General features: G+C 36.7%; 1 protein-coding gene across 2 annotated transcripts in view; it reads right to left on the bottom strand.

Moving 5' to 3' along the window:
* Positions 1-263: 263 nt before the first annotated feature.
* GTF3C3 (general transcription factor IIIC subunit 3) overlaps positions 264-19,482 on the bottom strand; it is a 32,643-nt gene continuing 13,424 nt past the window's right edge. Inside the window, exons 11-18 of one of the 2 annotated variants that reach the window (XM_019974313.2) lie at positions 13,275-13,477; positions 12,838-12,939; positions 11,854-11,989; positions 9,497-9,734; positions 8,541-8,731; positions 5,275-5,399; positions 3,248-3,400; positions 264-1,877 (exon numbers count right to left, since the gene is read on the bottom strand). In XM_019974313.2, the coding sequence (XP_019829872.2) occupies positions 1,755-1,877; positions 3,248-3,400; positions 5,275-5,399; positions 8,541-8,731; positions 9,497-9,734; positions 11,854-11,989; positions 12,838-12,939; positions 13,275-13,477 (1,271 nt within the window). In that variant the 3' untranslated portion in view covers positions 264-1,754. Of the gene's footprint in view, positions 1,878-3,247; positions 3,401-5,274; positions 5,400-8,540; positions 8,732-9,496; positions 9,735-11,853; positions 11,990-12,833; positions 12,940-13,274; positions 13,478-19,482 lie in introns of both variants that reach the window. The other variant, XM_070769711.1, reaches the window with a different exon arrangement.

Raw genomic sequence — 19,482 nt, forward strand, 5'->3', positions numbered from 1 at the left:
ATAAACAAACTTTTGCAATTATCAGCTTTTTTCCCCCTTATATAACTACTAGAGAGATCTACTGTGTCTTCCAAGGCTATTTAGCAGATCCTGGAGTTACAGCACAGTGAGTTTAATTCAAGAGAGAAACTCTGAATGCAGAGTACTCAACTCCACAAGGATTCCAAGTCATTAATCTATCTAAGCAGTCTATCACAGTCAGCTTTATCATTACCTGCAAATGGCATGAAATACAACAAATATATATAAACATATGAAACAACTTTAATTACAAAAATAAAGTTTATTTAAATTCTATATATACACATACACACACACAGAGTACCATACATTTACTTATTACATACCAATTCTGCTTCTCAACTACAAAATTATATATACAGTGTAAATAGTGGTAAGAATTCTTAAAGTCCCCTGTACTTCTTTCATCCTAAGTCTCATACTTGTTTTCCACATACAAGTGGACTGGGACTTAAAATCCACATGGACATTTACTACAGCATTTGTTTCCTCCTAAAAAGAAACTCTAAAAAGCTATTATTAAACCAACAGTATGTCTAACAAATACTATTATCTTAGACCCAATAATATACAATATTTGAGATAAGTAAAAGGTTTTTAATCTGCTTCTACTTCATCAGTTCAGTTCAGTCACTCAGTCGTGTCCAACTCTTTGCGACCCCATGAACTGCAGCACGCCAGGCCTCCCTGTCCATCACCAACTCCCAGAGTCCACCCAAACCCATGTCCATTGAGTCAGTGATGTCATCCAACCATCTCGTCCTCTGTCGTCCCCTTCTCCTCCTGCCCTGACTCTTTCCCAGCATCAGGGTCTTTTCATCAGCAATACTTTATTTCATACATAAAATTCCCTAGTCTTCCTACATTCCTAGTGATCTTAAAATGGAAACCAGATCATGTTACTGAATCTAGTTCTCTTTTTTTCTTTTGGCCAGAAAGCCAAACACTGAAAATGCTTTTTTAAAAAAAATTTGCATCACAATAGGTTGCTATGAATTAAGCCCAGCCTCCCAGGCCTGCCTTTATAGCTAAGATACATGCAGGTGAAAAACAAAAGATTAGCTCAATTACTTGTCTTCCCACCACATAACCATTTAAAACAATTTTCCAAGGAGCAAAGTGAATTACATAATTGTGCTGACATCAGAGTCCCAATTTGTCTTTCTTTTACTAAGCAACCTCCTTTTCTGTATATCTCAAAGACTACGGTGATAACAACAGGGCACTAAGAAAATGGATGACTGACAACAATGATGTATGTAGAAATACATATGTAGCAAATATTTCTTTCAACTAAACATATGCTCAAGGTCTGTATTCAAAGAACTGTATTGAGAGGTAACATCTCTCTTACTACTGTATTCCAAACACAACTATTACAGTGCCTGGTATACAGCAGGTGTTTAATATGTGGTATTACATACACAAATGAATAAATGGTGTGGAAAAAAAGTAGTGTACTCAACTCAATGCTGGTTCAATGGCTACTAATGTCCACTTCAGTTTGGGGGACAACTTACAAAAAACTGGTAAAGGAAAATGACAGAACAATATAAAATTCTTGTAGGAGTGATAATTTTGCCAATCTATCAAAAGATAATTATCACATATTAAAAATGAAACACAGATAATCATGAATTTATGTCCATCTTGGGGTTAATAATAAGCCCTGAGACAGAAAATACTGGTCCATGCACAGCAGCTGCCCAAGCTCCTTCCCCAGCTGAGGGGCTTTATATAGAACAGTAAGTAAATAAAAGTTTCTGAGCCATTCCAGTATTCCCGCTGTTCTGATATATGAGAGACAAGTTGTAGGCAATATCTCTTCGTAAGTCTATCTGGTCAATTTCTATACCCTAGGGGGGAAAATACAAAAATGAGTATATTTCAAACTGACAGCCAGGACAATTTTATGGCAAATAAACAGCTTTTGTAAGTGTTCAAAAAACTATTAAAATTCATATTACTGAAAAAATTTATAAAACTAAGCATATATCTTGAATATACATTTTTATCAGGTAATGCTGACTTCAGTTAATTGTTATAGTAACTGTTTCATCAAATATTTTTAAATGTCTAACCAATAAGTTAAAGAAAAAAAGTTTCATTCACAAGACATAGCAGAATAAACACCAGATGAATTAGGATTTAAGAGTAAAAAAAAAATGAAACCATAGAAGAAAAAATACAGTTGAATAATAATATAACCTTGGTAGGAAAAGCCCTTTTAAGTATAATAAATGCCAAAAGTAGGAACTAGAAAGACTGATATGACTTCATAAAAAATGTAAAACTTCTGCATGTAGAAAAAAAATCATAACACAAATGACCAGATGAGAAAAAAAATATCTGTACTATATAACAGAAAGGCATATAAAACATAGGTCTAGAAGGGCATACACCAAATTGATTATAATGACTACCCTATGGGTGTTATTACTTTTTTTTCCTACTTAAATAACCCAACCAATTACCTCAATGGAGTAGATTACGTCTATATTCCTATTCTTCTCCCACAAAATTTTGGAGTCAACTAAGAACATCTGCATCAATGAAAAATGTTGCCCTATAAAGCTTAAGGAGCAATACATAAATTATTTATGAAGTTAAGAACACAAAAGTGTATGTATTTCATCAGCAGAACTATAAGAGCAGGTACTCATTTGCCTAACGACTAAAGCTGTACAAGGGTAACAGAAAAGAGTTGTGAGGGAATGAGGGATTATGAGTGCAATTTTTAAAACTGAGTAATGATAACATACTTTCCTTCAGAAATTAGGCTTTAAACACAGATTATCATAGTATTGGCAACACTTCACCCTATATTACATTAACTTAAACAAAACTATGTTTATACTGATCTTTAATCTCTAGAAAGAAGTATGTTAGCTACATTTTTGAACTTGAAAATGAATAATGGCTACAGAACTCAATACTCAGGGTTCCTGTGTACCAGCTCAACCTGTAAACCACTGGGGCTATCTTAGGATAACCGCAAGGGTCATAACCATAAGTCATATGTGTCCACATGGTTGCTGATTAGGTCAGTAGGTGAGGATGTCAAACAATTACTTGTTGCTGAACATAATTAAATAAGTGCATTCAGTAAGGGGAGAATACATTTTAATATATAAGCTATGATTAATTTCACCACAATACTGAGCTAACTGCAACTTATCGATAGATGAAGTGTCTCCTCAGTTTTTCAAAGTAAATCATACAGTACCTCTACCACAAGTGGAGGGAGCTCCAGGGCCTTCTGATAATAGTGGATTGCAAGATGTTGCAGCCCCAGTTGGTGAAGGGCACGGCCCAAGTTGTAGAATGTCTCCTGGCAAGGCCCACGTAAACTGAGGTATCGATTAAGAAAGGAAAAGCCCTACCAAAGAGAAAAGATAATAATAATAATTCAATAGTTCAGTCATTTGACAAGCAAGTGCAGGGGCAGGAATACAATTTTCTATTTTTGGCTACGCTGTGCAGCATGTGGGATCTTAGTTTCCCAATCAGGGATTGAACCCGCATCCGCTACATTAGAAGTGTGGAGTCTTAACCAATGGACCACCAAGAAGTCCCCCCAATTTTTTTTTTAAAGACAGTCTCACCCTAAAAGAATATATGTCTGTGGTACAGTGTCATATCATAATATAGTTCAGATTTCTTCCAAAAGTGTAAAGGAGATATTTTTTTTTAACTAAAGACAAAAAATTCACAGAAAACAAAGCCAAATGTAACAACTAGCTAGCAAAGACCCATAATGTAAAACAGAGAATATATATTTCTATGGTTTCAAGTTGGTTTTTGTGGCATTAGAGGCTAGTAAAATTTTAGGTTTGAGATACATGTCTAAAAGCTTGACCACAATATAAACTCCAAGCTCTTATGATGATAATTTAGAAAGTTGCATCCTCAGGAACAAACTCACTTGAGTATATCTGACCTTTCTGGTTAAATGGTACCTTTTATATACCTCTCAGAGCCTTAATAACTTTTTAATGTTAAAAAACTTGATTTTCTCTTTTCCCCTCTGAAAGCTTCTGACTCAATAGCTTTATGGAGAAACTGATTATTTCAGAGCATAGCTATAATGAAGCAGGCTCTCTGTGTGTCACAGCATCCAAAAAAGCAACTTGCTTCTTCACGTCTTCCTGTATTCACTTTCCTCTTCAATGCAACTTCAACTTCTACCATGCACAGAAAGCTACAAACTGCCAAGATGCAAGTAACTGATATAAGCAATTAAGCAAATATATTACCTGAGCATTAAATCAACAGATTTGTATGTATAAAAAATAAAATGCAATTATTTCCTGGGTGATCTGGTATGTAATAAATGGTCACAAATTTTTCTTCATAAGTTAATAAATAATAAAAATTAAGGAATTTGTTAGAATTAATGCATTCTAGGAATAAAAAGTATGCTCAATAAACAAGTCATATTTTCTGCATGATAAATGAATCCATTTGAGTACATGAATATGACTTCTACTGAAAAACATGGCTCTCTGTTAAGTAATAGCAGACAAGCTATTAATCTCAGAAGAATCAAATCTATGTGTTTAAAAATGAGAAATTCAAAGACAAATATCTAAGAAAGAACACTTACTTTCCTTCCCTAATTACTTAAAAAACAGGTATATACATGCATCAAACATGAAAACTGAAACAAAAGCAGAAGTTCTGAGGATACAGGGGTGAATGAGACAGACCAGGTCTCTGACCTCTTGGAGTTTGTATTTTCACTAGAGGATCTTGGAGTTTGTATTTTCACTAGGGAGACACGCTATGTTAAGGAGGTAAACAAGAAAACAAAAAGGTGATGCAAATGGCTTTATGAACTACGACTTTAAAAGAGCAATTCGTGGTGATGACGTAAGGAAACAGTCACACAAGCACGTATCCATACATTATTGTATGTCTGTATTATTTTTAAAAACTAATTTAAAAACTCTTTAGGACCTGTAAGGCTGGAAGCCTCTGAGGCTCCAGAATACAAGAAAGCCTGCACAGGATTCCCTAAGATTCTGCCTGACCCTTCTCTTCTGATCTGGCTGTGCATCCCTTCCACATGGCTGTGTAAGTCTTGGCCAGGAGTACTCCTATATGTTGATCCATGAGTGCTGAACACAGGAATGGATACTCCCAACAGGTGCACTAAGCAGATACTACTTTTGAAGCAGGGAAATAAAAGCATTAAGTATATTCATTTTTAAAGAACATAAAATCAAGTAGTGAGGAATCCAAATGAATTACCTGCACAATAAGAGCATGTCTCTTTAATACATACTTCTGGGATGCCATGTGAATAAAGGTCAGGCCTATACAGAGGTTATAGAGAGGTTCCTGGGGATGAGTGCGAAAGGCCTGCACATACTGTCCTGAAAAATGAGCAGTGATGTTAGATGACAGGACAAAAACACCATTCCTTATTTCTTCAACACTTACTCAAATATAGTTTAAGGTAAACAAACATTACTATCACTTTAACAGATACAAAGGTTATATTCCAAAATATCAACCAGATGCATATTAATACGAATTTTAAAATATATAACATACAACAAAAAGAGAAGGATTTACCCATCAACGTATTTTGACCATGATGATTAAAACTGAGTACAAAAGTAACTTTTTTAAAGGTATAGTTTGACATTTCCAAGTAGAGTAGTACTTCAAAAATAAACAATTGAATAACTGTGATCATATATCTATTTTATGATCTCAAATCTTTTAAAAAACTAATGAGGGAATGTGTCTGTTGGTGAATTCTTTCATAAAATTAACTGAGACCTGTCTTATAGATGCTAATGTGATAGATCATGGAGGTGAGAAAAATAGTTTTGTTTTTTAAGTTTATGGGTATTATTGCCTCAAACATAGCAACTGTTTTTCCTGAGAAGAGCTAAATTGTATCTAATAACAAGATAAAAATTCAGGGTTTTATGAATTCCATATAGTTTATATAAAAAATTATCTCATGTCAAAAGTCTAACTGTATGAGAGAGGAATTTTAGCAAATTTTTCTTGTAAAGGAATGATCTATAATTTATCATATAGATAAGAAAACTTCTATTCCAGAAGAAACAGCACTGTAAAGTCTCCTTAGCAGCACAAATGGTAGACTGCCATTTGGACTTTCTATTTTAATCTCTTTTACATATAGTTTTCTTAATAGTAAACTAATAATTCCAAAAAAGTATACACAGTGAAGAAAAGCTTCAACATCTGATGTTCAAGATTACTGGCTGAACAACTATAAAAACAGCAACCATACACAAGAAACATTAAAGCATTAAACAGCCAAAATCACAGTATACACAGAAGTGAATCTGGCAATATATTTTATTGCCAGCAGCAGGAGATACATGCCTCATTTTAAGTTTAAACTTTTGGTTAACTATTTTTCTACTTGCTTGCTCCTGGTTCCTTATTACAGAAATTTCCTGTAAATGGTTAATGAATTTTCCCTCTGTTTAATTATTAATAAGAATTATAAAGACTCGTCTCACACTAGTCAGAATGGCCATCATCAAAAAGTCTACAAACAATAAATGCTGAAGATGCTGTGGAGAAGAGGGAACTCCCCTTCATTGTTGGTAGGAATTAAATTTGTTCAGCCACTATGGAGAACAGTATGGAGGTTCCTTAAAAAACTAAAAATAGAACTACCATATGATCCAGCAATCCCACTCCTGGGCACATATCCAGAGAAAAACACAGTTTGAAAAGGTACATACACACTCACATAGCCAAGACATGGTAGCAACCTAAATGTCCACTGACAGATGAATGGATAAAAAGATCTGGTACATACATACAATGGAATATTACTCGCCATTAAAAAGAATGAAATAATGCCATTTGCCGCAACATGGGTGGACCTAGAGGTTATCAAACTAAGCTAAGTAAGTCAAAGACAAATATCATATGATATCACTTATATTCAGAATCTCAAAAAGGGATACAAATGAATGTACTTACAAAACAGAAACAGACTCACAGACTCTAAAAGCAAATATGAGAGGGTGGAATGATTTGGGAGAATGGCACTGAAACATGTATAATATCATATATGAAATGAGTCACCAGTCCAGGTTTGATGCACGGTACTGGATGCTTGGGGCTGGTGCACTGGGACGACCCAGAGGGAGGGTATGGGGAGGGACGAGAGAGGAGGGTTCAGGATGGGGAACATGTGTATACCTGTGTGGATTCATGTTGATATATGGCAAAACCAATACAATATTGTAAAGTTAAAAAATAAAATAAAATAAATTAAATAAAAATAAATAAATAAAAGCAAACATGGTTACCAAGGCAGAAAGGTGGTGGTGGTGGGGATAAATCTTGAGTTTGGGATTGACATACACACTACTGCACTTGAAACAGATAACCAACAGGGATCTACTCTCTCTATAGGACAGGGAACTCTACTCAATATTCTATAATAACCTAAATGGGAAAAGAATTTGAAAAAGAACAGATATATGTATACGTAAAAAAATAAATCAAGACAAGAAAAAAAAAGACATCTCCTAAAGGAATAAACTATCAAAGAATCTTAAGTCCCTATGTATACGTAAAAAAATAAATCAAGGCAAGAAAAAAAAAGACATCTCCTAAAGGAATAAACTATCAAAGAATCTTAAGTCCCTTTTTATACTATAGCAAATTAAAATCATTTAGCAAAGCATCTATAACTAATGAAAATTATTATTTTTTTTTGAGTTTTTTCATTTTTATTTTATAATGGAGTACAGTTGATTTACAAAGTTGTATTAGTATACAAAGTTACAGGTATACAGCAAAGTGATTCAGGTATACGTACACATATATCTCTTCTTTTTCAAATTCTTTGTATTAGTATACAAAGTTTCAGGTATACAGCAAAGTGATTCAGGTATACATACACATATATCTCTTCTTTTTCAAATTCTTTTCCCATTTAGGTTATTACAGAATATTGAGCAGAGTTTCCTGTATTATACAGTAGTCCTTGTTAGTTATCTATTTTATTTATTTTTTTAAATTTTATTTTATTTTTAAACTTTACATAATTGTATTAGTTTTGCCAAATATCAAAATGAATCCACCACAGGTATACATGTGCTCCCCATCCTGAACCCTCGTCCCTCCTCCCTCCCCATACCATCCCTCTGGGTCGTCCCAGTGCACTAGCCCCAAGCATCCAGTATCGTGCATCGAACCTGGACTGGCAACTCGTTTCTTACATGATATTTTAACAAACAAGCCTAAGTCACGCTTTAAAGTCGTACTTCAAAGACCTACTTTAAAGACTTACTTTAGCCTTTTGAAACCAAAGCATCACAAGAAAAATAAATATTTATTATAATTACTGTGAATACTTAAAACCACTTACTATATGTACCAGACATTATTTTAAGTACTTTATATTAACTCATTTAATTTCTACAATAATCTACAAGGTTATCTCCATTTCAGAGATACAGAAACCAAAGCAGAGAGAGGGAGACAAAGTCATGTGCCAGGACACTCACCAAGTGCATGCTTAAAACTACCAGACACGAATGCATTGTGTCCATTTAAGACACAGAGGGCATGATTATCTGGGTTTTTCAGCATTAAACGGAGACAAAAGCGATGATGTCTTACTTCTTGGGAATGCATGGTAACTTGATTGAAAATGTTCCAGAGCTGGGGTTTATTGACATTTTCCATTACCATTATTCTAAAATTGCAAAAAGAGAATGAGAGTAAAAAGTAGTGTACAGGAAAAAAACTTCTTGATTTTTAAGATTGAAACCCTTCATGTGTACCTGTGGAACACATGTATACCTGTGGCGGATTCATTTTGATATTTGGCAAAACTAATACAATTATATAAAGTTTAAAAATAAAATAAAATTAAAAGAAAAAAAAATAAGAGTAATAACATATCTATGTAACAAAGTAATGGTACTAAATTTCATAGTTATTAATAAAATGTTTTATTTATCAATAAATAAATAAAAAAAAAAAAAAAAGAAAGAAACCCTTCAGTGCTGTCCTATCAACACTGAAATTCACCACCCTCAATAAGGGGTATGTAGTGTTTCTCCATCTTATTTCTGCTTTTCAACAAACGTTTAAACCAAAAAGACAGAATCAAGAGGTTTAAGTTTTATCTCCTCTCCCAACCCATTCACAGATGCAGTACAATGAACACTGAATAATAATGCATACTGACTTAACTCTCACAATAACCTATGAGGTGGTAATATTATGATGCCTGTTTTACCATAAAAAATGGGGAGACTGAGGCACAAAGGTTTAAGTAAATCTCTTATGGGAGTGTATGCTCTCTTATACTGCTTCCAAGAACCACCAATGAACCGAATTAATCTGTAAGCAAGAGTTACACAGCTTACTAAATCTTGAGCATGTAAAATTAAGTCAAAGTAAATATACATGCTCCATCAAAGAATCTAATTAAAATAAGTTATTGGAAAATCACCTGATATAGTTGTATGCCTTTCTGAAATTTTTGTCCAGAATTGCAGCAGACAGACCAAAGTATTCTAACTCTTTGCGTTTTGGCTTGTCTTCATAAAATGAGCAGTATTCCAATGAAGAATCAACAAGTAACTCAGCCTCCTGGAACCGGGATAGGTCACATAAGGAGTATATGGCCTTCAAAAGGAGGTTCCACCAGTCATCTTTTGTCAAGACACTCGTGAGTACAGCAAATATTGCTAAAATGAGACCAATGAAGATCAGTTAGGATACTATATTTACAGAAGTAGCAGTATCACAAAGAAAATTAACATGATCTAGTCCAAAGTGAAATTAAGTTGAATAACCAAGGCCCTAGAGGACTGAATTCTTGCCACCATCTTCTGACAATGACGAGAAGGAGGGGCTTCTTTTCACTCCCTCAACCTGACTCCCTCTGCTCTACCTAACAAACAATCTGCAGTCCCAGGTAATCCTCACTTCTGATTCATCCTCGGTAAAGTCCAGCTACATCATTTGTGTTTTTCAGTGCTAGCTTGGATATATGCACCTTCAGGGCAGAGCAAGGGTGCTTTCCATGACTGAGGTCAGATATGGGAATGTGCACATACAAGGCATTCAAATGTTTACTCAACAAAGGATTTCAAATTCATACTTAATCTTCTCTCCCTTATTTGTCTATAAAAAGCCTTCCTTTTACAGCCTATGAGAAATACCAAAAGCCATAAAATTTTTTTTACCACCTTCAATTCAATATTTATCTGAGAATCTATCCTAAATGACTACTCAGAAATACAGATAAATCTATAGGCACAAAGATGATCACTATGGTATTACTTAGTTGGATGGCATCATTGACTCAATGGACAAGAGTTTGAGGAAACTCCATGAGACAGTGAATGACAGAGAGGCCTGACGTGCTGCAGTCCATGGGGTCACAGAGTCAGACACGACCGAGTGACTAAACAACAATGGTATTACTTAGAAAAGAAAATTATCAAAAGAAACCATATAATAACTTTAAAAAAGGGAATGATTAAACAAATTATAAAACCACTATCCAATGGAATATGACACATTCCTTAACAGCTACAAAGAGACCAGAACATGAGAAAATATTGAGTGAAAAATTAGTACAAAGATGTATGTGTGTGCTCAATCATGTCTGATTCTTTTGCAAACCCCATGGACTGTAGCCCACCAGGCTCCTCTGTTCATGAAATTTTCCAGACAAGAATACTGGAATGGGTTGCCATTTCTTTCTCCAGGGGATCTTCCTGACCCAGGGATTGAACTCACATCTCCTGCATCTCCTGCACTGGCAGGCAGGTTCTTTACCACTGATCCACCTTGGAAGCCCCAGTACAAAGATACATGTAATATCAAGTGCCTGAGATAATCCTACCATGATGCACTGGTATAATGTGATCCTCATCATGATGAAACTATTAATAACAAAACAAAGACCTTATGAGCTTAAGAAAAACCAATAATGACCCTGAAATGAGGAAACAGTGGAAGAGGAAACAGGTAGGATCAGACAGAGAAAAATGTAACTTGAGGAAACATAGTCCAAAATGATGTGGGCAGACACTGGGTTAAGCCCAGAATCAATGAACTCAAGAGACAGCAGGGCTCTAAGGCTAGATTACGAGCATCTGAGCCCACATTCCTATCCTCTGACTCTCTTCCCCAACAACATCTTGCTTATGTCCTTACTGTGCTTAACAGAGATTCAGCTCATCTGGATTGTAAAACTTTGTCCGTTGCACTCTGCCATATTGGTAACAACAGTTTAATTAATATCTGTGGACATGATTAACAATGAAATAACTTTCTGCTAGACTTATAGCCTAGGTCTTTTCCAAAGTTCTCTTGAGTAATAATGTCACCCAACATCCTTGATCCTTTTCCAGTTAAAAATAGATGGTTTTAAAGTCGCATAGTTGAGATTGGGCCAAAGCAACTTATTTGCAGAATTTCTATGACTGTTGCTACATTTGTCAGAAACGAATTTAACAGAGACAAATTCATTTATCAAAGAAGAGCTTAACATATGCAGTCGAAGTAACCAGACAAATAAAGCAATCTGTATTATCAGCTAATTATCACAAAAGATTGTTTTAGTTTTTTCACAGAAGGATCTAAGTAGACACCTGCTTTTTAATTTTCTTACACTGAAGTATTTATATACAACCTTTCTTTCTTTTTTGAAAACACCAAATGAGTTTATTTTTCCTAAGGGATCTAGACTAGAAAATATAATTTTCAATAAGATTACTGTCACATGCTACTTCATGAGTTTTTTTTTTCCAACTCAGCCAAGTTTTACACAATAAAGCAAATGAAAGTAATTACCTTTTGCATCACAATTTGCTGACTCTTGGTCATTGTTGTCTGATATTTTGTCTCTTGACACTTTAATAAGGTAGAGATGCCTCTCTCCAGATTTGGAACTGGATATCAAACAGACTTGGGCTCTATTCATTGCTACCTGAATTAAAGATAATTGAAATTTTCAGTCATGTGCGTGTATGCTAAGTCGCTTCAGTTGTGTCCAACTCTTTGCGACCCAATGGACTGTGGCCCGCCAGGCTCCTCTGTCCATAGGGATTCTCCAGGCAAGAATACTGGAGTGGGTTGCCATGCCCTCTTCCAAGGGATCTTCAATCCAGGGATTGAACCCATGTCTCCTGTGGTTCCTGCATTGCAGGTGGGTTATCTACCGCTGAGCCACCAGGGAAGCATTTTTAGTCCATAATTTTTTAAAGAAAATCTATGGGAAACAAGTATCACAGATGTGTCTGAAAGCTTCTTTAGTAAGGGGAATAAAACACCAATTATCGTGTATATGAACACCTAAAAGAGAATGAATAGACTTATTTTTTCCTTAATAAAGGAGTCCAAGTCACACTACCCACCTTAGTAAGGAAAAAGACAGCCATTCACATTATGTTTATCTCACACACACACACAGACAGTTAACTATCTCCCTGTAAGAAGCCAGACTCAGAAAGGATGTCATACCCAGAAAACATCTTTGCAAAGTAAACAATATGGGCACACAGTAGTGTCCACAGGGCCAATAACGGACACTACGATGGTTCTCACTTTTCGAAATATGTACTAGCAAAGATTTTATTTTACAGTCTGTAGTCGTTTATACTTTCATGTAGAATTTCAATTACATACCATTAATCTCTAGGTTGTCTGCCTTTTATCTGACTTTTAACTTTAAAAAGTTTAAAAGGGAGTTACAAAATAGTTACGACCTATGTTTAAACCAAATTCTAAACATTTAAAAAGTCAACAAGGCTAATATAAAGACAGATTACTACCTACCTTTAAAAGCATGGCCAACATGGTAAGCAAGGTATCCACATAACCATACATTTTGCCTTGTGAAAATAATAGAGTAGAACGTTGAAGCAGTAACTTTAGTTCCTAAGGAAATAAGCATAGGATAGTGACAAGATTCCTTTGTTTCAAGTTGTTTTGCTTGCATAGAAAAGCTATGTCTTAGAAACTAAACCTTAAGAACATCTGCTTTGTGATCTCCCACAATAATTAAAACCCAACATTTTAAAAACTATAAATTACATTAATAATTACAATGTTAAGTTACTGTAACTTAAGATTCAAAATCATTTTTCAAAAACACTGAATATACTAAAATTAAACTTGGATATAAGCTGGAGAAACATCCTTCAAGTCTCTAAAATGTAAGAAAATTCTAAAATATAGCCCACCAAGAAAAACTTCCACATTGCATGGTCTACCTGCTGCGCTGCGTTGGCATCTTGTGCTAATGTATCTGGATCATACATTGGTTCCAGGGCTTCCAGAGCTTTCTCGGGACGACCCAGCTGCTGCTGAAGGGTGGAAAGCGAAATTCTTGCATCCAAATGAAGAGGGGCCAGATCAACCACTTTGCTATAGCTTTCGGCAGCACGCTCCATGTAGCCTAAGGCCTTTAAGCATTCTAAAACAATGTTAAAATAATTTAGACTTGTAAGAGGGCCAAAATTATTTCTCCATTTTAAAAGAAATGTTACACCAATATAAAAATTATAACAAGAAAGAGATTAATGCATATTTCTGTATTTTAAAACAACTATCCCTTCCAATCTCTATGCTATAAGTATGTGATCAGTATATAAATATACAATTTGGTGTTCTGCTTTATTTACTTATATTAGGCTTTCAACATTTCCCCATGCCTTCAGTGGCATTCTGACTGGTTAAAATATTCAATTAAATTTATTATTTACTTAACCATCAGTTCAGTTCAGTCCCTCAGTCGTGTCTGACTCTTTGCAAACCCATGAATTGCAGCACACCAGGCCTCCCTGTCCATCACCAACTCCCGGGGTTCACTCAAACTCACATCCATCGAGTCAGTGATGCCATCCAGCCATCTCATCCTCTGTCGTCCCCTTTTCCTCCTGCCCCCAATCCCTCCCAGCATCAGAGTCTTTTCCAATGAGTCAACTCTTTGCTGGAGTTTCAGCTTTAGCATCACTCCTTCCAAAGAACACCGAGGACTGATCTCCTTTAGAATGGACTGGTTGGATCTCCTTGCAGTCCAAGGGACTCTCAAGAGTCTTCTCCAACACCATATTTCAAAAGCATCAACTCTTTGGCACTCAGCTTTCTTCACAGTCCAACTCTCACATCCATACATGACCACTGGAAAAACCATAGCCTTGACTAGACGGACCTTTGTTGGCAAAGTAATGTCTCTGCTTTTCAATATGCTATCTAGGTTGGTCATAACTTTCCTTCCAAGGAGTAAGTATCTTTTAATTTCATGGCTGCAATCACCATCTGCAGTGATTTTGAAGTCCAAAAAAATAAAGTCTGACACTGTTTCCCCATCTATTTCCCATGAAGTGATGGGACCGGATGCCATGATCTTCGTTTTCTGAATGTTGAGCTTTAAGCCAGCTTTTTCACTCTCCTCTTTCACTTTCATCAAGAGGCTTTTTAGTTCCTCTTCACTTTCTGCCATAAGGGTGGTGTCATCTACATATCTGAGGTTATTGATATTTCTCCCGGCAATCTTGATTCCAGCTTGTGCTTCTTCCAGCCCAGCGTTTCTCATGATGTGCTCTGCATATAAGTTAAATAAGCAGGGTGACAATATACAGCCTTGACGTACTCTTTTTCCTATTTGGAACCAGTCTGTTGTTCCATGTCCAGTTCTAACTGTTGCTTCCTGACCTGCATATAGGTTTCTCAGGAGGCCGGTCAGGTGGTCTGGTATTCCCATCTCTTTCAGAATTTTCCACAGTTTATACTTAACCATACTGCTTGACATTTAGGTTATTCCTCAATTTTTACTCTAATAAGTAACCCTCAGTAAACATCTTCATATATATAAGTCAGAGTTCACAAACTGGGAAACCAATTTAACCCACAGATACGCTTTGTTGGGCCACAGTACTGTTAAAAAACAGTAAACTGTCTACATCTTTAAAAGTTAGGATTTTTTTAAGAAATCCAAGTTACTGCATTCTTTCAGAAAATCTGGGTTTGGCAACAGTTGAGTCCCTTCATTCCCACATGCTCCATCAGCCATGCCAAGAAGCAGCGGCACCCTTTAGACAGGGCTCTTCAGTTCCCAGCCTGCCCTGGGCCTCTCACTTACCTACTTCACTCACTTCTGTTACTTGTCAGGCTCCTGAGTTTTGTGATCTCCAATATAAAATACCTCTCCTCACCTCATTCAATTACTTCCTCAGAATAAGTCCTTAGAGGTGAAGTTACTCGGCTCTACTCCTCATACTTTATGCCAATCAATCATTAAGTCCTACAATTTGATGATCAATCCCCAGTAAGCATTTCTTCTTCCCACACAAACAGCCACAGCACTTACAAACACAGGCCCTTTCGCCTCTTTCCTTCTCACTGCACTCATCGCCTAAGATAGTATTTGCGTCCTACTGTTTTCTCAAATCTCAAATTTCTCAAATAGCTCCTCACCACTATCTTCAGGTTAAACTTTGGTAACGAAGGAAGACTACTAAATATGGGTGAATCACCATGATGGAATTTCTCATAATTTTTCACTTATCACTTTAAAAGATACTTCATTATTATGCTACAAGCATTAAATTCCTCTAATGATGTTTCTTCTCTACAGTTCCAAATTTCCTTATGATTTTCAGACAATACTGAGGTTTTACTCATCTAAAGCCACATATGTTCAACACAGAAAAAGCATTTATCAGTATCATGATTATAATTAAAGAGGATTTAAAAACATCTACTGCTCGTAACAAGAGCAGTTTCAAAACCACAACCATACAGAAGGCAAAAAAATTTTAATTCCCTGTTTATGTCTTTTAAAATTAAAAACCCACAAATAATGTAACTTTTTATGTAAACTTATGTATGTAAACTTTTACATCTGTATTCCTTTTCAGTCATCCAAAAAAAGTGTTATCTTAACCATTAAGTCTGCTATTTCATATCTGTGATATGGTCCACTGGAGAAGGGAATGGCAAACCACTTCAGTATTCTAGCCTTGAGAACCCCATGAACAGTATGAAAAGGCAAAAAGATAGGGCACTGAAAGATGAACTCCCCAGGTCGATAGATGGCCAATATGCTACTGGAGATCAGTGGAGAAATAACTCTAGAATGAATGAAGAGACAGAGCCAAAGCAAAAACAACACCCAGTTGTGGATGTAACTGGTGACAGAAGCAAGGTCTGATGCTGTAAAGAGCAATATTGCACAGGAACCTGGAATGTTAGGTCCATGAATCAAGGCAAATTGGAAGTGGTCAAACAGGAGATGCCAAGAGTGAACGTTGACATTTTAGGAATCAGCGAACTAAACTGGATTGGAATGGGTGAATTTAACTCAGATGACCAGTGTATCTATTACTGTGGGCAAGAATCTCTTAGAAGAAATGGAGTAGCCAACACAGTCAACAAAAGAGTCTGAAATGCAGTACTTGGATGCAATCTCAAAAACGACAGAATGATCTCTGTTCGTTTCCAAGGCAAACCATTCAATATCACAATAATCCAAGTCTATGCCCCAACCAGTAATGCTGAAGAAGCTGAAGTTGAATGGTTCTATGAAGATCTACAAGACCTTCTAGAACTAACACCCCAAAAAGATATCCTTTTCATTATAGGGGACTGGAATGCAAAAGTAGGAAGTCAAGAAACACCTGGAATAACAGGCAAATTTGGCCTTGGAGTACAGGATGAAGCAGGGCAAAGGCTAATAGAGTTTTGCCAAGAGAATGCACTGGTCATAAAAAACACCCTCTTCCAAAAACACAAGAGAAGACTCTACACATGGACATCACCAGATGGTTAACATTGAAATCAGACTGATTATATTCTTTGCAGCGAAAGATGGAAAAGCTCTATACAGACAGCAAAAACAAGACCGGGAGCTGACTGTGGCTCAGATCATGAACTCCTTATTGCCAAAGTCTTAATTCAATTTTTTAAATTGAAGAGAGTAGGGAAAATGACTAGACCATTCAGGTATGACCTAAATCAAATCCTTTATGATTATACAGTGGAAGTGAGAAATAGATTTAAGGGACTAGATCTGATAGACAGAGTGCCTGAAGAACTATGGACAGGGGTTTGAGACACTGTACAGGAGACAGGGATCAAGACCATCCCCATGGAAAAGAAATACAAAAAAGCAAAATGGCTGTCTGAGGAGGCCTTACAAAGGCTGTGAAAAGAAGAGAAGCAAAAAGCAAAGGAGGAAAGGAAAGATATACCCATTTGAATGCAGAGTTCCAACGAATAGCAAGGAGAGATAAGAAAGCCTCCCTCAGTGATCAGTGCAAAGAAATGGAGGGAAACAACAGAATGGGAAAGACTAGAGATCTCTTCAAGAAAATTAAGAGATACTAAGGGAACATTCCATGCAAAGATGGGCTCAAAGAAGGACAGTAATGGCATGGAACCAACAGAAGCAAAAGATATTAAGAAGAGGTGGCAAGAATACACAGAAGAACTATACAAAAAAGATCTTCACAACCAAGATAATCACGATGGTGTGATCACTCACCTAGAGCCAGACATCCTGGAATGTGAGGTCAAGTGGGCCTTAAGCATCACTACGAACAAAACTAGTGGAGGCAATGGAATTCCAGTTGAGCTATTTCAAATCCTAAAAGATGCTGCTGTGAAAGTGTTACTCAATATGCCAGCAAATTTGGAAACTCAGCAGTGGCCACAGGACTGGAAAACGGCAGCTTTCATTCCAATCCCAAAGAAACACAATGCCAAAGAATGCTCAAACTACCACACAATTGCACTCATCTCACATGCTAGTAAAGAAATGTTCAAGACTCTCCAAGCCAGGCTTCAACAGTATGTGAACTGTGAACTTCCAGATGTTCAAGCTGATTTTAGAAAAGACAGAGGAACCAGAGATCAAACTGCCAACATCTGCTGGATCACTGAAAAAGCAAGAGTTCCAGAAAAACATCTATTTCTGCTTCACTGACTATGCCGAAGCCTTTGACTGTGTGGACCACAACAAACTGTGGAGAATTTTTCAAGAGATTGGGAATACCAGACCACATGACCTGCCTCTTGAGAAACCTGTATGCAGCTCAGGAAGTGACAGTTAGAACTGGACATAGAATAACAGACTGGTTCCAAATAGGAAAAGGAATACATCAAGGCTGTATATTGTACAATAAGGCTGCTTATTTAACTTCTATGCAGACTACGTCATGAGAAACTCTGGGCTGGAAGAAGCACAAGCTGGAATCAAGATTGCCAGGAGAAATATCAATAACCTCAGATATGCAGATGACACCACCCTTATGGCAGAAAGTGAAGAAGAACTAAAGAGCCTCTTGATGAAAGTGAAAGAGGAGAGTGAAAAAGCTGGCTTAAAGCTCAACATTCAGAAAACGAAGATCATGGTATCCAGTCCCATCACTTCATGGCAAATAGATGGGGAAACAGTGGAAACAGCGGCTGACTTTTTTTTTTTTTTGGCTCCAAAATCACTGCAGATGGTGATTGCAGCCATGCAATTAAAAGACGCTTACTCCTTGGAAGGAACGTTATGACCAACCTAGACAGCATATTAAAAAGCAGAAACATTACTTTGCCAACGAAGGTCTGTCTAGTCAAGGCTTACGGTTTTCCCAGTAGTCATGTATGGATGTGAGAGTTGGACTATAAAGAAAGCTGAGCGCCAAAGAGTTGATGCCCTTGCAATATGGTGTTTGAGAAGACTCTTGAGAGTCCCTTGGACTGCAAGGAGATACAACCAGTCCATCCTAAAGGAGATGAGTTCTGGCTGTTCATTGGAAGGACTGATGTTGAAGCTGAAACTCCAATACTTCAGCCACCTGATGTGAAGAGCTGACTCATTTGAAAAGACCATGATGCTGGGAAAGATTGAGGACAGGAGGAGAAGGGGATGACAGAGGATGAGATGGTTGGATGGCGTCAGCGACTCAATGGATGGGTGTGGGTAAACTCTGGGAGCTGGTGATGGACAAGGAGGCCTGGCGTGCTGCAGTTCATGGGTTCGCAAAGAGTCAGACACAACTGAGCAACTGAATTGAACTTCTTGGAAGAAAAGTTATGACCAACCTTAGACAGCATATTATAAACCAGAGACATTACTTTGCCAACAAAGATCCATGTAGTCAAGGCTTTGGTTTTTCCAGTAGTCACATATGGATGTGAGAGTTGGACTATAAAGAAAGCTGAGTGCTGAGGAATTGATGCTTTTGAATTGTGGTGTTGAAGAAGACTCTTGTGTGTCCCTTGGACTGCAAGGAGATACAAACAGTCCATCCTAAAAGAAATTTGTCCTGAATATTCATTGGAAGGACTGATGTTCAAGCTGAAACTCCAATACTTTGGCCACCTGATGTGAAGAACTCACTGAAAAGACCCTGATGCCGAGAAACATTGAAGGCAGGGGGAGAAGGGGACAACGGAGGATGAGATGGTTAGGATGGCATCATTGAC

The sequence above is a fragment of the Bos indicus genome, chromosome 2 (assembly GCF_029378745.1).
Source record: "Bos indicus isolate NIAB-ARS_2022 breed Sahiwal x Tharparkar chromosome 2, NIAB-ARS_B.indTharparkar_mat_pri_1.0, whole genome shotgun sequence".
NCBI lineage: Eukaryota > Metazoa > Chordata > Mammalia > Artiodactyla > Bovidae > Bos > Bos indicus.